The sequence below is a fragment of the Hibiscus syriacus genome, unplaced genomic scaffold, assembly GCF_006381635.1.
Source record: "Hibiscus syriacus cultivar Baekdansim isolate YM2019G1 unplaced genomic scaffold, ASM638163v2 tig00113719_pilon, whole genome shotgun sequence".
Lineage (NCBI taxonomy): Eukaryota > Viridiplantae > Streptophyta > Magnoliopsida > Malvales > Malvaceae > Hibiscus > Hibiscus syriacus.
The window spans coordinates 331,759-352,538 of record NW_024063467.1 but is presented as its reverse complement, the minus strand read 5'-3'; the positions used below and the strand labels follow the sequence as shown (position 1 = coordinate 352,538).

The window sequence follows — 20,780 nt, the reverse complement described above, 5'->3', positions numbered from 1 at the left end:
TTATATATATATATATCTTAATTTATTCAATAACACAAATGATCACTTAACTATATGATACTGGTTTGTTGAGTTCATTGACTATTAAAAGTTACGAAATGATACCCCAATTATAAGGTATTACTTTGTTGAGTCATACGACTATTAAAAATTGCAAAATGATCACTCAACTATTCATATGTTCTAAACTCATAATTTTCTGTTAAAAAATTAACAACTAGTTATTAACCTACTAATTGTAATACGATAAAATCTTATCCCAAAATCTCAAACGACTATTATATCTCATTAAATATGTTAACATCAAGCTTAGATTGTTATCGATTTTTTAACGGTCAATAAGTTAACATCAAGCTTAGACTATCATCAATTTTTTAACGACAAAGACGAGTTTGAAACATATGAATAGTCAAATAATTATTTTGCAATTTTTAATAGTCGAGAGACTCAACAAAAACAATATCCTATAGTTGGGAAAATTTTTATAATTTTTAATAGTCGACTGACTTAAAAAACAACATCCCATAATCGACTCATTTGAGTACTATACCCTAAAATTAATTATAATTATTAGTTTAATATATATATATATATATATATATATCCAGAATAAACATATCTTATACAACTTGAAGAGTTAATCGCATCATACATTTTCAAACTATATTTCTCGTTTTAAATTAGTACTATACTTTTAAATATTTCAATTTTATCCTTAAACTATGACTATCATTCTAAATTAGTCATCAAACTTTTTCATATTTTAGTTTCATCCCCAAATATATCATTCATTCTAAATTTGTCCCCAAACATTTTCAACATTTCAATTTCACCCAAATTATATATGTATACTAATCATGTTCCAAGTTAATAAAATCGTTAGATCAAGTTATATTATTATATGTTTGAAAAAAATAAAGTTTAGGTTAAATTATGGTTAAAATCAATTACATATTTGGATGAATTTGGGGATGAAATTGGAAGATTTAAAATTTTAAGGAATGATTTATAATAAGGGTCATAGTTTGAGGATGAAATTGAAATGTTCAAAAGTTTGAGGACTAATTTAGAACAAGTATCATAATATAAGGATTAAATTAGAATATTTAAAAATTTAAATACCAATTTAAAATAAAAATAAAAATCATAATTTAAGGACATATTATGTAATTAACTCCAACTCGACCGAACCGAAATTATCCACCTCTCAATACAAAAGAGAAAAAGAAAAAGAACAAGGTTTCCGCCACTAAATCCTATTCCGTTCATTATCAATAATATTTGCGGAACTGGAGCTTATGAATCTTCTGGGTTTCGGTTCGTAGGTAAAGTCTCTTCAACCATGGCTTAGCTAATCATATGAAGATCTTAAATTTGCATCTTTTTTTCACACAATCTAAGTTAGGTGCATACAATTACCAAATTTGTGGAATTGGGGGTTTTGAATTCGTTCTTTTTATTGTTGATTATTACTGAAAAGTTCGTCTGAGCAAAGTTCGTCATAATAAGCTGCTGTATGACCCAGTTTTGGCATTCAAGAATAGGTTTTTCTTCTTGAGCACAGATTTGAAATTAGTTCAATTTGAATAGTAGAGGGCAGTGGTTAAAATGCCAGGTTGAATATCAATGGTGAAGCTGTGATTACCCAAATGATTAATAAAAATATGCATAACACCTTTGATTCTTAATTGGACCCGTTCTGCTGGTTTATCTGCTCCTTTTTTCGACATGATAGGGCTTAGATGTGATTTGGGATTTGGGTTTTGTCCTTGAAATGTTTTGTTTACTATTTGCTGGAGAAGAAATTAATCGAATTTCGTCGATGTAGAGTGTAGACAGAGTATCCTGTAGTTAAATGAGTTTTTGTTTACTTATGAAGTTCGAGTCGAATAGGAGAAAACGAGTTAGCTGGATCATGTGAGCATATAGGTGAAAGATAACAATGGTGTTTCTTTTTTGGCCTAGAGGTCGAGTCGGCTGCTCATAATTACCCGAAGGATATCATATATTCCATGTCAACACAATTTGCATTTGAAATGCCGTAGATTTTTCAGCTGAGTCAGGCCATGTCTTGGATGCTTGCTGTTAATTGGATGCTTGTTTTTAATGTCTCATTATTATACCAAGAACACACACACATGCACGCGCACGATTTCCTTTTCTTTTCGTTGTTTTGTTAACGATTTTATTTTCCTCCATCCACAGGTTCACGTCCAACCTTATCGTCTACCTGTGTTCCAGGAGAGGCATCCTGTCTGATCCTTTTGAACAGTTTTGACGAAAAAACTATAAACGACACTTATGAGTTTGATTTCTGCAAGCTTCAAATTCGGTTTGTCTCCTCAAACAAGACTTTTTACAGGAAAGTCTTTTACCACTCGATCATCACGAGGGTTTCTTACCATCCGAGCAGTGCAAGAGAATGGAGGTCCTCGAAGATTGGTTGACATCATAAGGCTTGTGCCCGACATTTCCAGGAATTACTTTCGAAGCCCTTCTCGAAGGGCACTTTTTGGTGGAATCTCCCTGTTGGGAGGTTTTTACGTCGCACAAACAATCTCTCTGTCCTTCGGAGCTTTAGGAGTAAATGATGTGATTGCAGCGGTCGTATGTGTGCTACTGACGGAGTATGTGACAAGGTTCTATTACAGCCGTCCGAAGGTAACCTTCCCCATTGCTCTTCTCAACAATTTCAAGATGGGTTTCACTTATGGACTCTTCATCGATGCTTTTAAGCTTGCCAGTTGATTAAACCCATTTTATCTCGACCCTTGTGATTGTCATTAATTCTTAGTATCGAGTTTATATACCTCTCGAATTTCCCATCACGATATACGTCTGAGTTTATTCTTCTCTTACGTGTCGGTGAAGCAAACTCTCAGACAAAATGATTCGATGTATTACGTTAACCTAATCGTTATGCTGTGAAGCTAGCAACTTTGTGGTTTCGGACACGGATCTCTCCCTGTAACTATTGTACTGAATTGAATGTGGTTTTTTTCGCCGTCCCGGGACTTACCTTGAGAAACTGCAGCAATAGTTTTGCAGTTGCTGACTTGTGTACTGTTAAGCAAAGTGTTAAAGATGAAGCTTATATAAAGATGTGTGCTATTCATTAGAGGCACAAAGTGCTCAAGACTTGTTCCGTGAGGTGTGGTTTGTTTCATTAATGGTAGCTTTCCATGTTTTATCAGAGGTCGAATTTGACTTACGTATATTACAGGAACAAATGGTTAAATTTCAAAATTTGAAAAGCACAAGAGTTCAAAGTTACTAAATTAGAATATATGGATTAAGTCCACAACTTTTACTTAGTATAGGGACTACTAAAAGTACAATATTTATATACTATATTAATTTAATCATACTTCAATAAATTTAATTTTTTATATTTATAAATTGATTTAATTCGATCAACATATTAATTATAAATAATTTAATAAACTTGATATTTTAATAAAACAATGATATGTGTCATTATCTTATTGATAAAAATATAAAATTAAATAAATTATTCAATATTCGATTGTCATAAATATTGTTATTTATATACTATGAATGAATTAAGTAACCTCTATAGTAAAAAAAATATTGTTATTTTTTAAGAACTCATATTCGATTGCCATAAATATCAGGGCGTGATCTTCAATGTTATTGAGAAACAGAACTTCTTACCCATCCTTGCACATCGAACCGTCTTATCCTTTGGGTTCTGTCAACTCCACCTCCGTTAAAGGGTAGGGTACCCCCAAACAGAGAAATAGAGCGGAAAAGGTGGTAAGCAAAACGAGCTAACCTTCCCCATCGACATCAACCTGGTTGCAAACAATCCATGAGCCAGTGAGTGTCGTCCTCGTCTGGTTCCCAATAAACAAACAAATAAATAAATTGATACAGCCTAGCTGCAGCCGGAGTCAGAGGGACGGTCATCTCGTTGTGGCCGAGTCCGATGAGGCAAACCTTGCCACCGGCTCGAGTGGCACTCAGAGCAGTAGACACTGTTTTGCTAAAACCTACTCAGTCACAGCTTGCATGCACTGCTGTTCCCATCACTTTAACTATTCTTTCAACTTCTTCGGGTATGTCCTGCATATTAGTCGAAACTTTAACAACTCCGTCGGCACCGAGACCCTTAGCAACAGATAGTCGATGTTCATCCACATCCACAATGACAATTCTAGGTGTCCCGAAAGCCCGAGCCGCCAGCAATGTGACGAGACCGATTGGTCCTGCCCCCATGATCAACACATTGGTTACATGGTCGGATTGGTGGGTATAACTCTGGACATGATACATCTGTCAACGTTTCTAGAATGACGAATGAGTTTTCCGTGTTTTTTAAATTTAAATTTAAGTTAAACTTATGTTTTTAGGATTTTAGTTTAAATATTTTAAGAATTATCTATTGTTTTTAGGAATTATTATTTTCTTTTTTTAGGATTTTTAGAAGGTTATAAATACGGGTAAGCCTAATTGAATCGTCCTTTCTTTAGTTTTAATAAAAAATCTTTTATTTTCGTTTTCTTTAATTTTCTTTCAAGTCGAGGGTTAAAGCGATGATTCAATTCCAATATGAGAATTGAAAAACACTTGAATAACTTCGAAATATCTCTCTTAACCTCTATGCTTATTTTCAAAATCAAAATAGTTTTTAAAATCAAATATTGATTTTGGTCAAGATGTTGTTGCGATTAAATGTGTGGGAGGAATGATCGACTTATTAAAATCACATTCGAATTCTTGGGAACACACTTGGTAAGATTGTCTTGCTAAGAGGGAATTGAGATCGGAATTAGTAGTTATTGAAACAACAATCCGAGTCGATCTTCACGAACTTAAACGGTTATTGATCTACGAAAATTGACATTGATAAGATCAATTTCCGAAGCTAGAATCAAAGATTGCTTTGGGTATTCAGTATACAAAGAAGAGTCACGAGGATTGTCCTTGTAGACAAAGTAACCGACGTGAATTTTGAAAGGAAAATCTAATTCGATGATCCAAAGGAAATTGACTCAAAGTGAAAGCCTAAGGTTGGTTTTAATTTCTTTTTAATCTTCTTTGAAATCGTTTTATTTTTCTTTCTTCTATTTTATTTCTCTTCATCTATAAATCTCTACCTTTACTCAAATTCTACTCCATCCACTTCTTGGCTCAGAGATTAAACAAAGTACGACTAAATCAGGAAGTTTCCTTAGTCTCTGTGGGATCGACCCTTACTTCTCTTTTACTATGTTAAATTTTCTTTGTTTATTAATTAAGAAGAAAAAAATTATTTTGACACGAAAAATGATGCGCGTCAATCCATATTGCCCTTTTGCCAAAAAAAAATACAATCATACATACCTGTAAAAAGACGTAGATGAGTGTCCCACTCGTATCTCTTAGCATAATTATGTGTTTCTGATTTTTCTTTATAATTTATTTGTTCATTTTATATTTCTTCACGAGATGAAATAAAATTGATCCTTTTATCATCAGAATGACGAAGCACAATGTTATTTTTATCAATTTCTTCTTCTAATTTTGTTGTCCAATTTTAACTACAATTTTGAGATTACTTGTTAGAAAAGGAACAACATTATTTGTGGTCTAAGATGCATGGCTTTCATGGTTGGCCGTTTTGCCACTGTGTTTGAACTGTTCCACATGCAAATCTTCCAAGAACGTCACATTCGTTGGCATATATCGACAACGGGATGTTCGTAGAATTTTAGGTTAAGGGTGACCTTGAATTTTTATAATTTTAGGAGTTAATTTAAATTTATAAAATTTTAGGGACACGAAACATATTTCCAATAGAAAATACATAAAAAAATTTAAAATTTATGATAATTTTAAATTTTTAAGGGATGACTATCCAACCGTCCTATCCTAGTCGATCCTTGATTGAGAAGTAATGTATTTTTTTGCAAGGGAGGTAGCTTTCTTGCGACAGAGCCCCGTCGAACAAGTTGCAAGTTCTTTGGTTTATATTTACTTAGCGTCTTTGGCTTTTTGTTATGCATGTAATGCCATTTACGATTGTAAGTCTTCTTTAAATAATTCAGTATATAGGTAAATTTTACGTTTAATTTTAAACTATTAGTTTTGATATGTTTTAATATATAATTTTTTTAATTTTTTTTCTAAATCATATATAATATTTAACTTTTGTTTCATTTTAATATTTCGTCGTTAAAAATTTAACGAATTTAATATTTCTATCAATACTTAAACTAAAGAGAACGTGAGAAGGGGAAAGACAATCATCTCACTTCATCCGTCACTATCTTCACCCGAGCTTCCTCATCCACGAATCCAGAAACTTTGAAACCGTCGTCATTCTCGGACACTTGGATGATCACCGGCCACACCCTCTGTTCCCAAGCTATCCACAGATTCCACACCACCCTTTATCAACGCTTCTTCTCCTTCAACTAACCCATCCCTAAACCCACCGCGCAATATCACCACCGTGCTCCCTTTAGGTAAAATCTTTCTTTAGTCCTTGCTATTTCAAATTCCTTCTTACTTAAACCTACTCTGCTGTTTACATATATGTTTTGTGCATGCATAGATATAGTAAAATCATAAAGACATGCTCCAACATACGTGTCTCTCTAGCTATCTCTATATGCTTGTGCATGTGTTTCAAACCTAATTCTTCATTACGTCTTGGTAATGCATGGACAAACTAATCATGAAAGACGCCATGGATATGGGATTATGGTGGTTTCTCCAGGCTTTCGTTGTTGCTGCTTTCACTTTGGAACCCTACTTTTGTCATGCAGAGACAGGTCTAAATTTTTTATTCGATATTTCTGTTTTATGATTCATGTTCGGATTTTGTTATAACTATATTTATGATCTTGCAGCTCCGCATTACAGTTTTGTGCAAGAAGCAAGCACGGCTCCGGAGGTCTCGTATCACGACTACATCGTAGTCGGGGGAGGAGTCGCCGGCTGTCCGTTGGCCGCGACTCTGTCGGAGACGGCCGATGTTTTAGTCTTAGAAAGGGGAGGGTCTCCCTATGGCAAGCCTGAGAAGACGGACAAAGGCAACTTCGTGCTCAATATCTTAGACACCTTTCCCGATTCGTTTACCGAAATATTTGTTACGGAGGACGGAGTATACAGCCACCGAGCACGTGCGCTCGGTGGCGGCTCCGTCATCAACGCGGGATTTTATTCGCATGCCGACTTGGAGTTCGTAAAGAACTCTGGCTTGGATGAAGCTCTGGTAAATGATTCGTATCGGTGGGTCGAAAAGAAGATAGTATTCGAGGCACCTGTATCGGAGTGGCAAGCTGCAGTGAGGGATGGGTTGCTTGAATCTGGGGTTTTACCTTTCAACGGAGTTACGCACAGCCATGTAAATGGGACCAAGATTGGCTCAACCATTTTTGATATGGATGATCATAGACACAGTGCAGCCGACTTGCTTGAGTATGCTGACCCAAAGAATATCAAGGTTTACTTGCATGCCACAGCGCACAAGATCATTTTTACACAAGAAAGTAAGTTTATATCATATTATATTGGGTAAACTAAGTGTTTAGTACCTAAACTATCAATTTTAGTACTTAAACTTTCGATTGTTTCAAAATTATACATAACATTTAATTTTTTGTTTCATATTAATATTTAAAAACTTAACGCTAAATTTAAAAAAAAACAAGTTTAGATACTAAACTTGTCTATATGCATTGTCATCTTTCCAACAATTTTTTAAACAATTATTTCATCCACATACGTCGTCGTCAAATCTTTCATTCTTTGATGTCTTCACTAATCACTCTGGACGACAATAAACTTGTCTCATCATCAAGTATCATTCAATCATTTTAGATTTTCTTAAGATTTCTTTAAACCCCATGAAAATCAACTCATAATCTAGAGGAAAATGAGTTCAACCAACAATCCTCAGTGTTCCATCAATATGAAATCACTCTATTGGATGATCCATAAACCATTCTAAGTGATTTTTAGCAGCTGGATCACGACCAAAAGCTGAGGGGGTGATCTTCGAGGATGAATCGGGAGTAAAACACACAGCACTTTTAACAAAGAACACCAAGGGCGAAGTAATCATATCAGCAGGTGCCATCGGGAGCCCACAGCTGTTGATGCTGAGCGGAATCGGACCAGCCGATCAACTAGAGGCACTTGGCATCGAGGTGGTGCTGGACCAGCCCATGGTTGGCCAAGGCCTTGGCGACAATCCATTGAACTTTCTTTTTGTTCCTTCCCCTGAGCCTGTTGAGGTCTCACTCCTCTCGGTTGTGGGCATATACCTGCCTACTAATTATATCGAAGCAGGCAGTGGATTCAATTTGCTTCCTTCTATCGGCTGGATTCCTGACTTCATCCTCCACTTCTTAAACCAGGTTTTTACCTTCTATTCCATATCTATGCGTATAAAGAGATGACAATTTAACTTGAAACTTACACATTCTGACTCAATCCGATCTGATAGTCATAATTTTTTTTAAAGAAATCGGATTCAGGTGTGATCGAGTCAGATTCTTTAAGGAAGTGAGATCGGGTCGAGTTCGAGTAGAGGGTGAAAACCTCCGACCTAACCTGACTTGATCTGGAGATAGTAATTTAAAAAGTTTATTTTTTTTAATTAAGCCCTCGTTTTATATCAAGGCGGGTCAGGTCAGACTTATACTCTAAAAATTAAGGTCAGGCGAAAGATGTATAATTTTCAAGTCGGATATAATAAAAGATGCATAATTTTCGGATCAAAACAAATTTAAGTGGAGGCTACATATTTTTTATTACAAGGGATGGACCGAAACACAGATAGATAGTCACAAGGACAGAACTATATTATAGGTGGGAGGGGCAATGATCCCTCCTTTAATGGTATAATTACCATTTTGGTCATTAGTAGTTCTAAAACTATTGCAATTAAGGCTTTATCCCTCTCATAATTTTTTGATATAATTACTTTTTAGAACACTGTAAGTTTTAAAAATAATGAAGTTAAAGTTTGACCCTAAATTTGTCTTATTTAATTACTTTTTTAAGATCTTTAAGTTTTTAAATTTGTCAAACTAAACCCTTAATCTCTTAATTTTATGGTTTAATTATTTTTTAGACCTTATTTGTTCCAAAGTTAGATAATTTGGTTGCCTCGTAGTTTAATTCTGACTTCGTCCTTAGATAATTGTTTTTGATTTATCATGAATTTTAAAAAATTATATATTTTTATTTATAATATGTTTTTATCCTGAAATTTTATAAGTTCATCATAAAATTCTACATATGTCTGTGTATACAATTTGGTATGATTTTTAACACCAGCCATGGTTGTTGCATGTGCATGACGGGACGAAGACCAACATCAGCTCTTTCTTTGACACGAGACTCAAGGGTGGCGTTATCCTTCATAAAGTCGCTCGTCCACTGTCGACCGGCTACGTCGAGCTCCGGAGCACGGATCCGACCGAGACCCCCAAAGTGAGGTTTAACTACTTCAAAGAACCGGAGGACCTGGAAATGTGTGTGCGAGGCATGCAGACCGTGATTGACGTCGCGAGTTCCGAATCCTTCTCGGACTTCCGTTTTCGACTGATCCCGACGCAGCTTCTGGTGGACCTGGTGGCGCTGGTCCCCTTTAACCTGAGACCTCGAAGCCTTGACACTGCAAAGTCTTTGGAACAATTCTGCAATGACACTGTGATGTCGTTTTGGCATCATCATGGAGGCTGCAGTGTTGGTAAGGTGTTGGATCACGATTACAAGGTGCTCGGCGTTGATGGACTTAGGGTTGTCGATGCTTCCACCTTTAATTTCACGCCTGGAACTAATCCTCAAGCTACCATTATGATGCTCGGAAGGTAATATTATACGGGGTAAAGTACACAAATAGTCCCCCAACTATAGAGTACTGTTTTATTAAGTCATTTAACTATTAAAAGTTACAAAATGATCACCCGACTATTCAATAGGTTCTAAACTCGTCCTTTCCTGTTAAACAATTGACGTTTGTCTAACTTGGACGTTAACACGATAACTAATATATGATAATCGATTGCAATTTTGTGGTCAAATTTTATTATATCAGAACTAACAAGTTAACATTCCGCTCAGAATATTGTTAATGAATAGTCGAATGATCATTTTGTAACTTTTAATATTCGAGAGACTTAACAAAACAATATGTTAAAGTCGAGGGATCATTTATATACTTTACCCTATTATACGACATTAAAACTATCATTTAAATATAATTTAATGATATCCATTGTGTTTTATTTAATTTTTTCTTTGATTGTTTTTTATGCAGAGCCATGGGAGTAAGAATTCAGAAAGAAAGGGGAATTAGAGAAGTTCATCCCACATCGTATGTTCACACCATGAACTCGGATGAGCTCTGAGCTCTTAAACCCTAACATAAGTGGATTGGTTGGCTGTTGGTTTATTTGTCATATAAAAATAAGACAAAGTGATGTACGTTGTTAGAAAAAAATAATAATGGAAAATCAAAAATAAAAATAAAATTTAATAGTGTTTAAGAAACGTCACGTTGTTAATCTCAGTCTAACATCAAGCTGAATCTGCAGAACATGTTATTCCTTTCCTGCCAAATATAATAAAGGAATAACAATAATTTGATATTGATATTTTTTACCTTTTTACATTGAAGCTCACATTATTGGTATTCTTGGTGTTAGGACCCGGGACTTCAAGGAATAACAATAATTTATTTACCACCGAGGTCATTCGATTCGTGCTTATTAAACCTGTTGGATGATATTGAGAAACCTTTGTTTGATTTTCTTCAGCTCAATGACAACATCTTTCATCTCTTTTCTCTCTTCTGGTAATTCAGCTGAACAATCCAAAGCTAAATCCATGATGGACGAAATTCAATTTGCTTTAACAACAAAATATTCGTCATCTCTTCTTAATAAATCAAAATCTGTAGTATCCAACATTCTTTAGACAATAATCTTCTGATTCAATGTCTTATAGTTATTGCTTGTGCAAAAAATTCATCAGTTGGCCTTTTTCTTATAAAAGTTTTCATATCCCGAAACTGTAGACGTCACATTTTAAAGAAAAGATTTCAAGCATAATTAGAACATCATTAATCCTGCTATATATGTATGCATGTATGTATGTATATGCATACACATGAAACAAAAATATAGAATGCAATCATCAGTTCACCTGGTGCCGTGTAACCAATAGTTGCAAGAATCATGGTTTGGTTCATCACATCACCTTCTCCCAACAATTTGGTAATGCCAAAATCCCCACATGTGCAACCATGTCGCCGTCGAGTAGAATGTTAGTCGGTTTTACGTCGCAATGGATTATAGGTGTTGAATGTCTGGTGTGGAGATGCTCTAGAGCTGCTGCAACATCAATCATTACGTCGACCCTTTGTAAGAAGTCGAGGGAACGATTTTTGGAATGTAACCAGCTCTCGAGACTTCCATTAGGAAGGTTGCGATGAACCGTATTGCGCATGGCTTCACATTTGATGTCGAAACTCCTGAAAGCTCTTTCTGTCTGCAAATTGAATACTTTTACTGCAACTTCTGTTCCATCGGAAAGCCTCCCTTTGTATAAGCATCCGAAACTCCGGAAACCGAGCGTGCTGCTTTCGTCGAATCCATCGGTTGCTTGTGAAAGTTGACCATGTGAAACTCTTGTCATTGTTTTCCAAGACGATAAATCATCTTTAACCGGTAGAGTTGTGCTTTTACTTTGGCGTTTTCTATACATAATAGTACTTAAGACTATTAGTACTAGTACAATACCAATTGCTGGTAAGCCATACCTTAAAGCACGCAGTCTGGTCATCTTGGAATTTTTGTGAAGGCTACTCTTGCAGGGAGGGACCAGAAGTCTAGGTGGCCCACAAAGTGCATAGTTTGTTCATGAATGATGTGCTGGAAAAGTTTGGGAAACATCCTTTTGTGGGGATTTCTCCTTCTTCAAGTCTATTGAAAGACACGTTGAAAGTTGTTGAATAATCGGGTACAGAAAACGAAAAGAACACAAGAATTTTAACGAGATTCAGCAATGTGCTTACGCCCTCGATATCCTGGGCGGCGCTATATTTTTCATTCAATATCTCATAAATTTTAGTTACATCTCCTTTATAATATTAAACTACTGGTATATGCTATAGTTATGCAATTGATTTCACCTACATGCATTAGGTGGAAAATAAATGCCGAAGCAGCATGTTCTTCAAAAATAAAATTCGATCCGATTTGACTCGATTCGGAATTTAATCATACCCTTCCGGATACTGAAATAGTCAGAGCCGGGGTGGATTTGAATGTCTGGCCATATCAGTGTGTAAGAACTGTGAGCTTTAACAAGGGGTAGGTCAAGAAATGAATTGGTCATTTATGAATTGAAAGACTAGAGAAGGACTGTATTGGTGATTTTGAGGCAAGCTGTGGGTCAGTCAGCCCTTAAGTTTTGGGGTATCACTTTCGCCATTAATTTCTTACCTGTTTGACAGTGTCTCTCCCTTGTTACCATTGAGAATTTGCTTTATTCCCATTAGAAGCTTCACCTTTAACTGTAAGTAACAGTGCTTTCGTTTTCCTCCTCTCCTACTCTCTCTGTGATCTTTCATTGAATTTAGCTCAATTGATAGTAGGGTAAATTACGTATTTCGTACCTAAATTATCAGTTTTGGTCCTTTTTAGTAATTTAACTTTCAATTTTTTCAAAATTATACCTAAAGTTTAGCTTTTGTTTCATTTTAGTACCCGCCGTTAAAACCTCTAGTTTTTGTTTCGTTTTAGTACCCGTTCAAATTTAACGTTAAGTTTTGAGAAAAAAAAATAAAAGTTTAGGTACTAAAACATACCAAAACTGATAGTTTATGTACTAAATGCAGAGCCGTCTCAGACGTTGTCGGGGCCCTGAGCGAAAACTCAAAAATATGTCTTTATAAAATGAAAATATATTTCATTACTTTGAATAATTAATTCAATATTACATAAATAAATCATAGAAAAATGATTAAATTTTGTGAAAATATATTATTTTGTTATGTTATTAAGAAATTAAAACACCTTAAATACAACTAAAAGAAAATAAATATAAAAAATTGAATGCATGTACGATAATAGCTTGATTTTGAATAATACATAAATAAAAAAGAATTGTAATTATTTTGTTGTTAGATTGAGATTGAAGAAGACTAAAAATTCAAGAATATTTCATAACTTGAAGAGAAAGATTTGAAAAAAGAGGAAAACATGATTAAATTTAATTCAAAATTAAATTAATGAATAAGAGAAATGGAAAAAGATGGTCAAAAGCTAATCATTTATGAAAATATAAAAATTAGGGGCCCTATTATAAATATTAAAAATTGGTTAAGTTTAATTCAAAATTGAATGAACCAATAAGAGAAATGGAAAAGGATGGTTAAAAACTAAAATTTTTATGAAATTATAAAAATTAGGGGCCCTAATTATAAATAAAAAATTGGGGGCTTGAGCGATTGCTCAGTGTGCTCCCCCTTAGAGTCGGCCTTGACTAAACGCGTTAAGTTTTTCAAAGGTGGAGGTACTAAAATGAAATGAAAACTAAATGTTATGTGTGATTTTAGAAAAAAATTAGATATTAAAACAAATCGAAACAAATAGTTTAAGTATTACATGTGTAATTTACCCTTAAGCCCATCGATAATATTTGAAATCATTTACATTGCACAAGACAAAGCTAGTGATAGGTCTAAATAACTTACAGGTGTGAAATATAAAAATCTGACTACTAAATTTATTTAACCTATCAACCTATAAACAATCGTAACAGACTTATACTTAACATCATTAGACATAACTAGGGTGTAAATGAGTCGGATCAAGCTTGAATATTGTTGAGCTCGATTCGACTCAAAAATTCTGAAATGAAACTCGACTCTATATGAAAACTTGCGAGTCTAAAATTTTCAAGCTTGACTCGAACTCAAAACTATATATTGAAGCTCGAAAAAACTCGAAATGAAAAAGAATCTTAAATTTAACTCGAATTTGAACCTTAAATACATGAAAATCTTATATTGTTTTTTTTTAAATCAACACATAAATGTTAATATTATTAATAATTTATTTTTAAAAAAAATAAAATCTTAATATATTATATTTTCGAGTTACTCGTGAACTTTTCGAGTCTAGTATCAAGTAGCTCGTTTCGACTCGTTAAGCACTCGAGTCAAGCTCGAGCTTGAGTCGAGTATTTATTGAACTTTGACTGAGTCGATCTCGAGTAGCTCACGATCGATCTAGTCTCATTTACAGCCATAGACATAACCATGCACTATAAACCCCACAATTGTAAAAACAATCTTAAATTTAACTCGAATATAAACCTTAAATACATTAAAATTTTATATTGTTTTTTTTAAATCAACACATAAATATTAATATTATTAATAGTTTATTTTTAAAAATAATAAAATCTTAATATATTATATTTTCGAGTTACTCGTGAGCTTTTCGAGTTGAGTATCAAGTAGCTCGTTTCGACTCGTTAAGCACTCGAGTCAAGCTCGAGCTTGAATCGAGTATTTATCGAACTTTGACTGAGTCGATCTCGAGTAACTCACGATCGATCTAGTCTCATTTACAGCCATAGACATAACCATGCACTATAAACCCCACAATTGTAAAAACAATCTTAAATTTAACTCGAATATGAACCTTATATACATTAAAATTTTATATTGTTTTTTTAAATCAACACATAAATGTTAATAATATTAATAGTTTATTTTTAAAAATAATAAAATCTTAATATATTATATTTTCGAGTTACTCGTGAGCTTTTCGAGTCGAGTATCAAGTAGCTCGAGCTTGAGTCGAGTATTTATCGAACTTTGACTGAGTTGATCTCAAGTAGCTCACGATCGATCTAATCTCATTTACAGCCATAGACATAACCATGCACTATAAACCCCACAATTGTAAAAAGAATCTTAAATTTAACTCGAATATGAACCTTAAATAAATTAAAATTTTATATTGTTTTTTAAATCAACACATAAATGTTAATATTATTAATAATTTATTTTTAAAAATAATAAAATCTTAATATATTATATATTCGAGTTACTCGTGAACTTTTCGAGTCTAGTATCAAGTAGCTCGTTTCGACTCGTTAAACACTCGAGTCAAGCTCGAGCTTGAGTCGAGTATTTATCGAACTTTGACTGAGTCGATCTCGAGTAGCTCACGATCGATCTAGTCTCATTTACGGCCATAGACATAACCATGCACTATAAACCCCACAATTGTAAAAAGAATCTTAAATTTAGCTCGAATCTGAACCTTAAATACATTAAAATTTTATATTGTTTTTTTAAATCAACACATAAATGTTAATATTATTTATAGTTTATTTTTAAAAATAATAAAATCTTAATATATTATATTTTCGAGTTACTCGTGAGCTTTTCGAGTCGAGTATCAAGTAGCTCGAGCTTGAGTCGAGTATTTATCGAACTTTGACTGAGTTGATCTCAAGTAGCTCACGATCGATCTAATCTCATTTACAGCCATAGACATAACCATGCACTATAAACCCCACAATTGTAAAAAGAATCTTAAATTTAACTCGAATATGAACCTTAAATAAATTAAAATTTTATATTGTTTTTTAAATCAAAACATAAATGTTAATATTATTAATAATTTATTTTTAAAAATAATAAAATCTTAATATATTATATATTCGAGTTACTCGTGAACTTTTCGAGTCTAGTATCAAGTAGCTCGTTTCGACTCGTTAAACACTCGAGTCAAGCTCGAGCTTGAGTCAAGTATTTATCGAACTTTGACTAAATCGATCTCGAGTAACTCACAATTTATTTCGTCTTATTTAAATCATCCAACATAACCATGTACTATAAACCCCACAATTGTAAAAAAAAGGACCTTTTCTTCCTTCTTCTTCCCTCTCCACATTCCCTTACTCTACGCAATATAAAAACACATTTGTTAACTATAGTTTTCTTCATCGACCTCAGTTCTCTGTTCGAATCAGAAAGGATGAATAGTTCATATTCGATAAACTGAACTTATGGGGTGGCATCTCGAAAGTGACGTGGGGGATAGAAAAGGAAATCGGAAAGGGATAAAAAGTAAAAAGGTCATGTTAATGACCATAACTGCTGGGCATGGGTAGATCAGATTGCACCTGCAGGGACAATAATAAAATAAAGCACCTGATATTTCAAAATACAAAGGGTAATCACTTTGTAAATCGAGCTTGAGAGTGAGAGCTTTCTTGTTTCTATGTCCAAATGGTGAGAGAGAGAGAGAGAGAAAGAAAGAAAGAAAGGCAAGTGCGTCATCTTATCACCTTCCACCATTTTTATACAGCCCACTCACTGTACTAAAGACTCAGTCAAACTCATTTCCAAAAAATTATATACAACTAACATACGTTTGGTTCACGGAATGTAAAATTACTAATAGGAATAAAAAATTACTAGTTGAAATAAAAGATTATCAGTGGAAATAAAAGATTATCAGGGAATAGTATTACTGGTAATGTTGTATTTTGTGTTTGGTTGATTCAACAAGAATGTAAGATTACTGTGTTTAATTAAAAGAATACAATATTATTGAAATGTATATTTGACAAAATTATCCTTATTATATATTTGTTTTTTAACAAGTTGGAAAATAGTTTAAGCATAAATTTATAATTATAGATTTTAATTATAGATTTTTTTTTTGTAAATCTAAAATAGTTTAAGCATAAATTTATAATTTAACATTCGTAGAATTTTTATTATTCAATGACAGAATAAATATATTTTTGAAAGAAAAAAATTTAAGGGCATTTTAGTCCAAAACGTCGGTAATCCAACAATACCTAAGGAAAGAGAGGTAAAGACATTCCCGGTAATATACCCCAAAAAATCCACTATTGATAATGTAAGATTACCGATAATGACATTCCCGACCAACCAAACGAGGGAATGTGGATTCCATTCCCATGGGAATCTCACATTCCCCCAACCAAACACACCCTAAAGATTAAATTCTATGGATGTTAGGGGTTTAAAATAATTTTAAGTTTATTGCATAATAAGGATTTTTTTTAAAAAAATATTGTGTCATGCATCTATCAAATACCAACAACCACTTCGTCTGCAGTTCAAATTTTGGTGATTACGAATGAAATAAATTGAATTGAGAGGGTCGTCTCTGCCTCTACAATACTCGATTCGGATTAGTCGATCAATATATTATATACATGTGGTTATAAAAAAAATCATCTATCAAATGATGAATTTTGTATGAAAGGTAATTATTTCATCTTAAAATAATAATATAATAAAATGTTAAACATTTATCTTAAAAAATGTTATTCATTAAAGTTTTGAGTTGGAACACTAAAATGATTGAATATCTAAGAGTTATTTTTAAAAATATAATATTTTGTATTTAAATATTAATTTTTATAGGGTACAATACGCATATGGTCCCCTGAATATTAAATGTTATAAAATGGCTCCCCGATTATAGGACATTGCCTTTTTTAGTCATCTGACTATTAAAATTTACAAAATAGACACTCGACTATTCATTGTGTTCTAAACTCGTAATTTTCAATTAAAAAATTGATGGTAGTTTGAGCTGGATATTAACATGCTGACTATGATATCATATTTTTTTGAGATTCTGGGATCAAATTATATCATATCTCAGTCAACAAGTTAACGTCCAACTCAAATTGTCATTAACTTTTTAACGAAAATGATGAGTTTGGAACACAATGAATAGTCGGGTGACCATTTTGTAACTTTTAATAGTCGATGGACTAAAAAAAGTGTCTTATAATCGAGGGATCATTGTGTAACTTTTAATAGTCAATGGACTTAATAAAACAACATTCTATAGTTGGGGACCATTTGTGTACTTTACTCATTTTTATATTGAACTAAAAAATAATATATATTGAATGAAAAAGTAACCGTTTTAATTATTATGCTCGAGGGATCCGCTTTTCTCGCTCCTTCACCAGCTTCATATAAATAATACTAAAACTTTACACCCTTTCCCATCTCTTTCCTTTCTCTTCTATCTTCATCGAACCCCCGTCTTCCTTTTTCTCGAATCGGAGATGGGAAGGGACTGGTATCGGGGAAGCGGAGCTGCTAAAACATCCACAGCCAGCTCCAAGAGAGAGCAGCAGCAGCTGATACCACTCCCACTGGTTGCATAAGCGCCGTCTTCCACTTCTTCGATTTTCATCACTTCCGGTTTCCATTAAACCAAACTAAAAATTCAACTCCGACTAGCGGCGGCGGCGGTTGTTTCAAGCCGAACCAATCTTTTATCTCTCCCCGCAGCGCCTTCGTCCCCACGGCTCTCAAAGGTACAGAGGCCCCAAGGAATAATTTGGAATCAAAGGGGGAAAGTTCAACTTCAGCTTCGGCTTCGGCTTCTTTGATATCGACCAGTAAAGAAGAAGAAAATTTGAATATCCCTGTAAGAATGGCTATTTTATTTAAACTTTTCGGGTTCCTGTCCCTTTGTTTTGATTTTCAAGGTGGTGGGTTTTTGAGAAGCGAGTAATGATGATGGTAATGATAATGTTTATGTATATTTGTGTGTGCAAAATCCAGATGGGGATTCAAATTAAAACGAGTGGAGACATAACAGACATATATTCAGAGATAAGTAGCTCTCCAGGGACCAAGACGCCCACCTTGGTTGCTAGGCTTATGGGTCTCGACATTCTTCCTGAAACCCATTCACCATCTTTTTCCTCACATTTGAAGCCAATAAGTGGACATCGGAGGTCATTGGACAGTTATATTCGGGGCACTCGTTCGTTGCCGGAAACTCCGAGGATTTCGTCTTCTTCGAGGAGGTCGAACGTCGATCTTCACCACCGGCTCTCGCTTCAGATCAACAAGGAGAACATGAGTGCAACCGAGAAGTCGATGATCTCTCGTCTCAGAGCGCTTAAGAGGAAAGAGCATAATCACGAAGACGAGAACGACAAGAGCCCCGGTCAGTACGCCAGGCAGATAGTTAAGCAGGTTAAAGCAAGTGTGGGCAGGAAAGTCGGAACGGACATTACCAACACGGTTCGGAACAGGGAGCAAGCTAGAGAGGAGCTTGTTAGCCATTTCAAGTACAAGAGCTCCGGCAAACCATCAATAGCAGTACCGGCGGCAACAGTTCCGGTGATCAAAATGCAGACTCAGCCCGTCAGAGTTTTACAAAAGCCCAAGTTGCTGCCGGTTGAAGAGGAACAAGATGAGCAGGAAAACCACCAGCACCAGCCACCCAGAGCCACAAGCAAATGTAAGAAAGTGAAAAGGCCTAAGCAAGAAGAGCCATTCGTTCGTCCTTCAACAGCCAACAGAATTCACATTCCAGACAAGAAATGTAAGAAAACTCCATTGTCAAATGATCTCCTCAACATCTTTCCGGTAAAAAAAGATCCTTCTCCTCCGGCCACGAAAATCCCTCAAAAACAGGTATTCAAATATTACTTTTACCATTCATTTTCAGAAAATAAAAACGGGATTTTTTTTTACTTTATGAGTTTATTGTTTGGATGAGTTACAGGTCTTGGATGCTGGAAGACCGAAACGTAGCACACAGTTATCTAGTTGTTCGAGCCAAACGTACAACAAACAAGAAGCGACGTACGTGCACGTTCCCCAACACGAAAACATCGGCGACAGATGTAACGACGATACTACTGCTACAAGCGCCACCACAACAGGCGAAGAAGCAGCGGAATATCATGAGTACATCGCTAGAATACTAAGACGTACAGGGCTAGAAAAAGATACCCCATTGTCCTTAGCTTCTTGGTTCTCTCCTTCCCGTCCTCTTAACCTTTCCATTTTTTACTACCTCGAACATTTCACCGCCTGTAATAAAACAACCAGTCCCGGTCAACTGACCCTTCGATGCAACCGAAAATTATTGTTCCATCTCATTGATGAAATCTTGATTGAATTTTTGAAGCCGTTTTTCAATACGAAGCCTTGGGTTATGAGTGGACTCGGTCGACGTGAATATTTTAGTAGCATGGATGGGTCTCAACTTATAGACACATTGTGTTCGAAAATCATGGAGTTTCCTCGAACTGATTGCCGCGTTCTTGAAGACATCGATGCCTTGATCAGCAAAGATTTTCCGGAAACGAAGCTCCAGAGTGAGGTGGCGTACGCGGAAGAAGCAGAAGGGGTCGTGTCTGAGATCGAGAAGGGAATATTGGAGGCACTGGTAAATGAAACGGCGACCGATTTGGGACTTTGGTGTCCTGGTTTCAACTTCCAAAGGTTGTCGAATCGAAACGTGGAAAGGGCTGGCCTTTTAGGATCACATGCGTCATTCACGTGATGAGATGCTACTCGTTGGGGTCTTTGTGGGACTATACACGTGGATGAAATGGCCATTATACCCCTTTTTTTGATATATTTTGTATATACTTCTAGGGTATGTTAAAAGGATTTACACAATTTAGGTTCTCCAAAGTTGGAGTATTTCAATGTAACATATACTTTGTGCTATGGGTACCTTAAGATTATTTTCTTTTCTCTTATTTCAATATTGTTAAAATAAATATTGTTCTGTCTAAAAATCTTGGGTTCAAGTGATTATGTCGGTAGAATTTATGTACGTTGTGTTAAAATAATATATACATTTAATATTAAATCTGATTAAACTTACATACATCTATCGTTAAAGCTAAAAGGTATTTTAATCAAAGATGAATGTACTAAATCCTATAGGAGTTAAGTGCATTCCCGTTGTTTTAGATGAATT

At 34.6% G+C, this 20,780-nt stretch overlaps 2 protein-coding genes and 1 long non-coding RNA gene across 6 annotated transcripts; all 3 read left to right on the top strand.

Moving 5' to 3' along the window:
- The first annotated feature begins 1,220 nt into the window (after window positions 1-1,220).
- Window positions 1,221-3,005, top strand: LOC120186721. The gene is made up of 2 exons (XR_005522226.1): window positions 1,221-1,325; window positions 2,206-3,005. It is a non-coding gene; the product is annotated as an uncharacterized LOC120186721 (long non-coding RNA).
- Window positions 3,006-6,317: 3,312 nt separating this feature from the next.
- LOC120186689 (protein HOTHEAD-like) lies at window positions 6,318-10,631 on the top strand. 3 transcript variants are annotated; one of them, XM_039190567.1, is made up of 6 exons: window positions 6,318-6,470; window positions 6,690-6,779; window positions 6,858-7,499; window positions 7,972-8,369; window positions 9,328-9,830; window positions 10,280-10,631. In XM_039190567.1, exons 2-6 carry the CDS (start codon window positions 6,695-6,697, stop codon window positions 10,368-10,370), a joined length of 1,719 nt encoding a protein of 572 aa, XP_039046498.1. In that variant the 5' UTR covers window positions 6,318-6,470; window positions 6,690-6,694; the 3' UTR covers window positions 10,371-10,631. The 3 variants fall into 3 exon arrangements, with proteins under 3 accessions (XP_039046498.1, XP_039046497.1, XP_039046496.1); XM_039190566.1 differs by lacking the exon at window positions 6,318-6,470 and having other exon boundaries at window positions 6,533-6,779; window positions 7,975-8,369; XM_039190565.1 differs by lacking the exon at window positions 6,318-6,470 and having other exon boundaries at window positions 6,534-6,779.
- A 7,982-nt stretch (window positions 10,632-18,613) lies between these two features.
- On the top strand, window positions 18,614-20,449 carry LOC120186682. Of its 2 annotated transcripts, XM_039190562.1 has the most exons (3): window positions 18,614-19,477; window positions 19,569-20,271; window positions 20,308-20,449. In XM_039190562.1, the coding sequence occupies exons 1-3, from the start codon at window positions 18,614-18,616 to the stop codon at window positions 20,352-20,354; spliced, it is 1,614 nt and encodes a 537-aa protein (XP_039046493.1). In that variant the 3' UTR covers window positions 20,355-20,449. The 2 variants fall into 2 exon arrangements, with proteins under 2 accessions (XP_039046493.1, XP_039046492.1); XM_039190561.1 differs by having other exon boundaries at window positions 19,569-20,439.
- The last annotated feature ends 331 nt before the right edge of the window (window positions 20,450-20,780 follow it).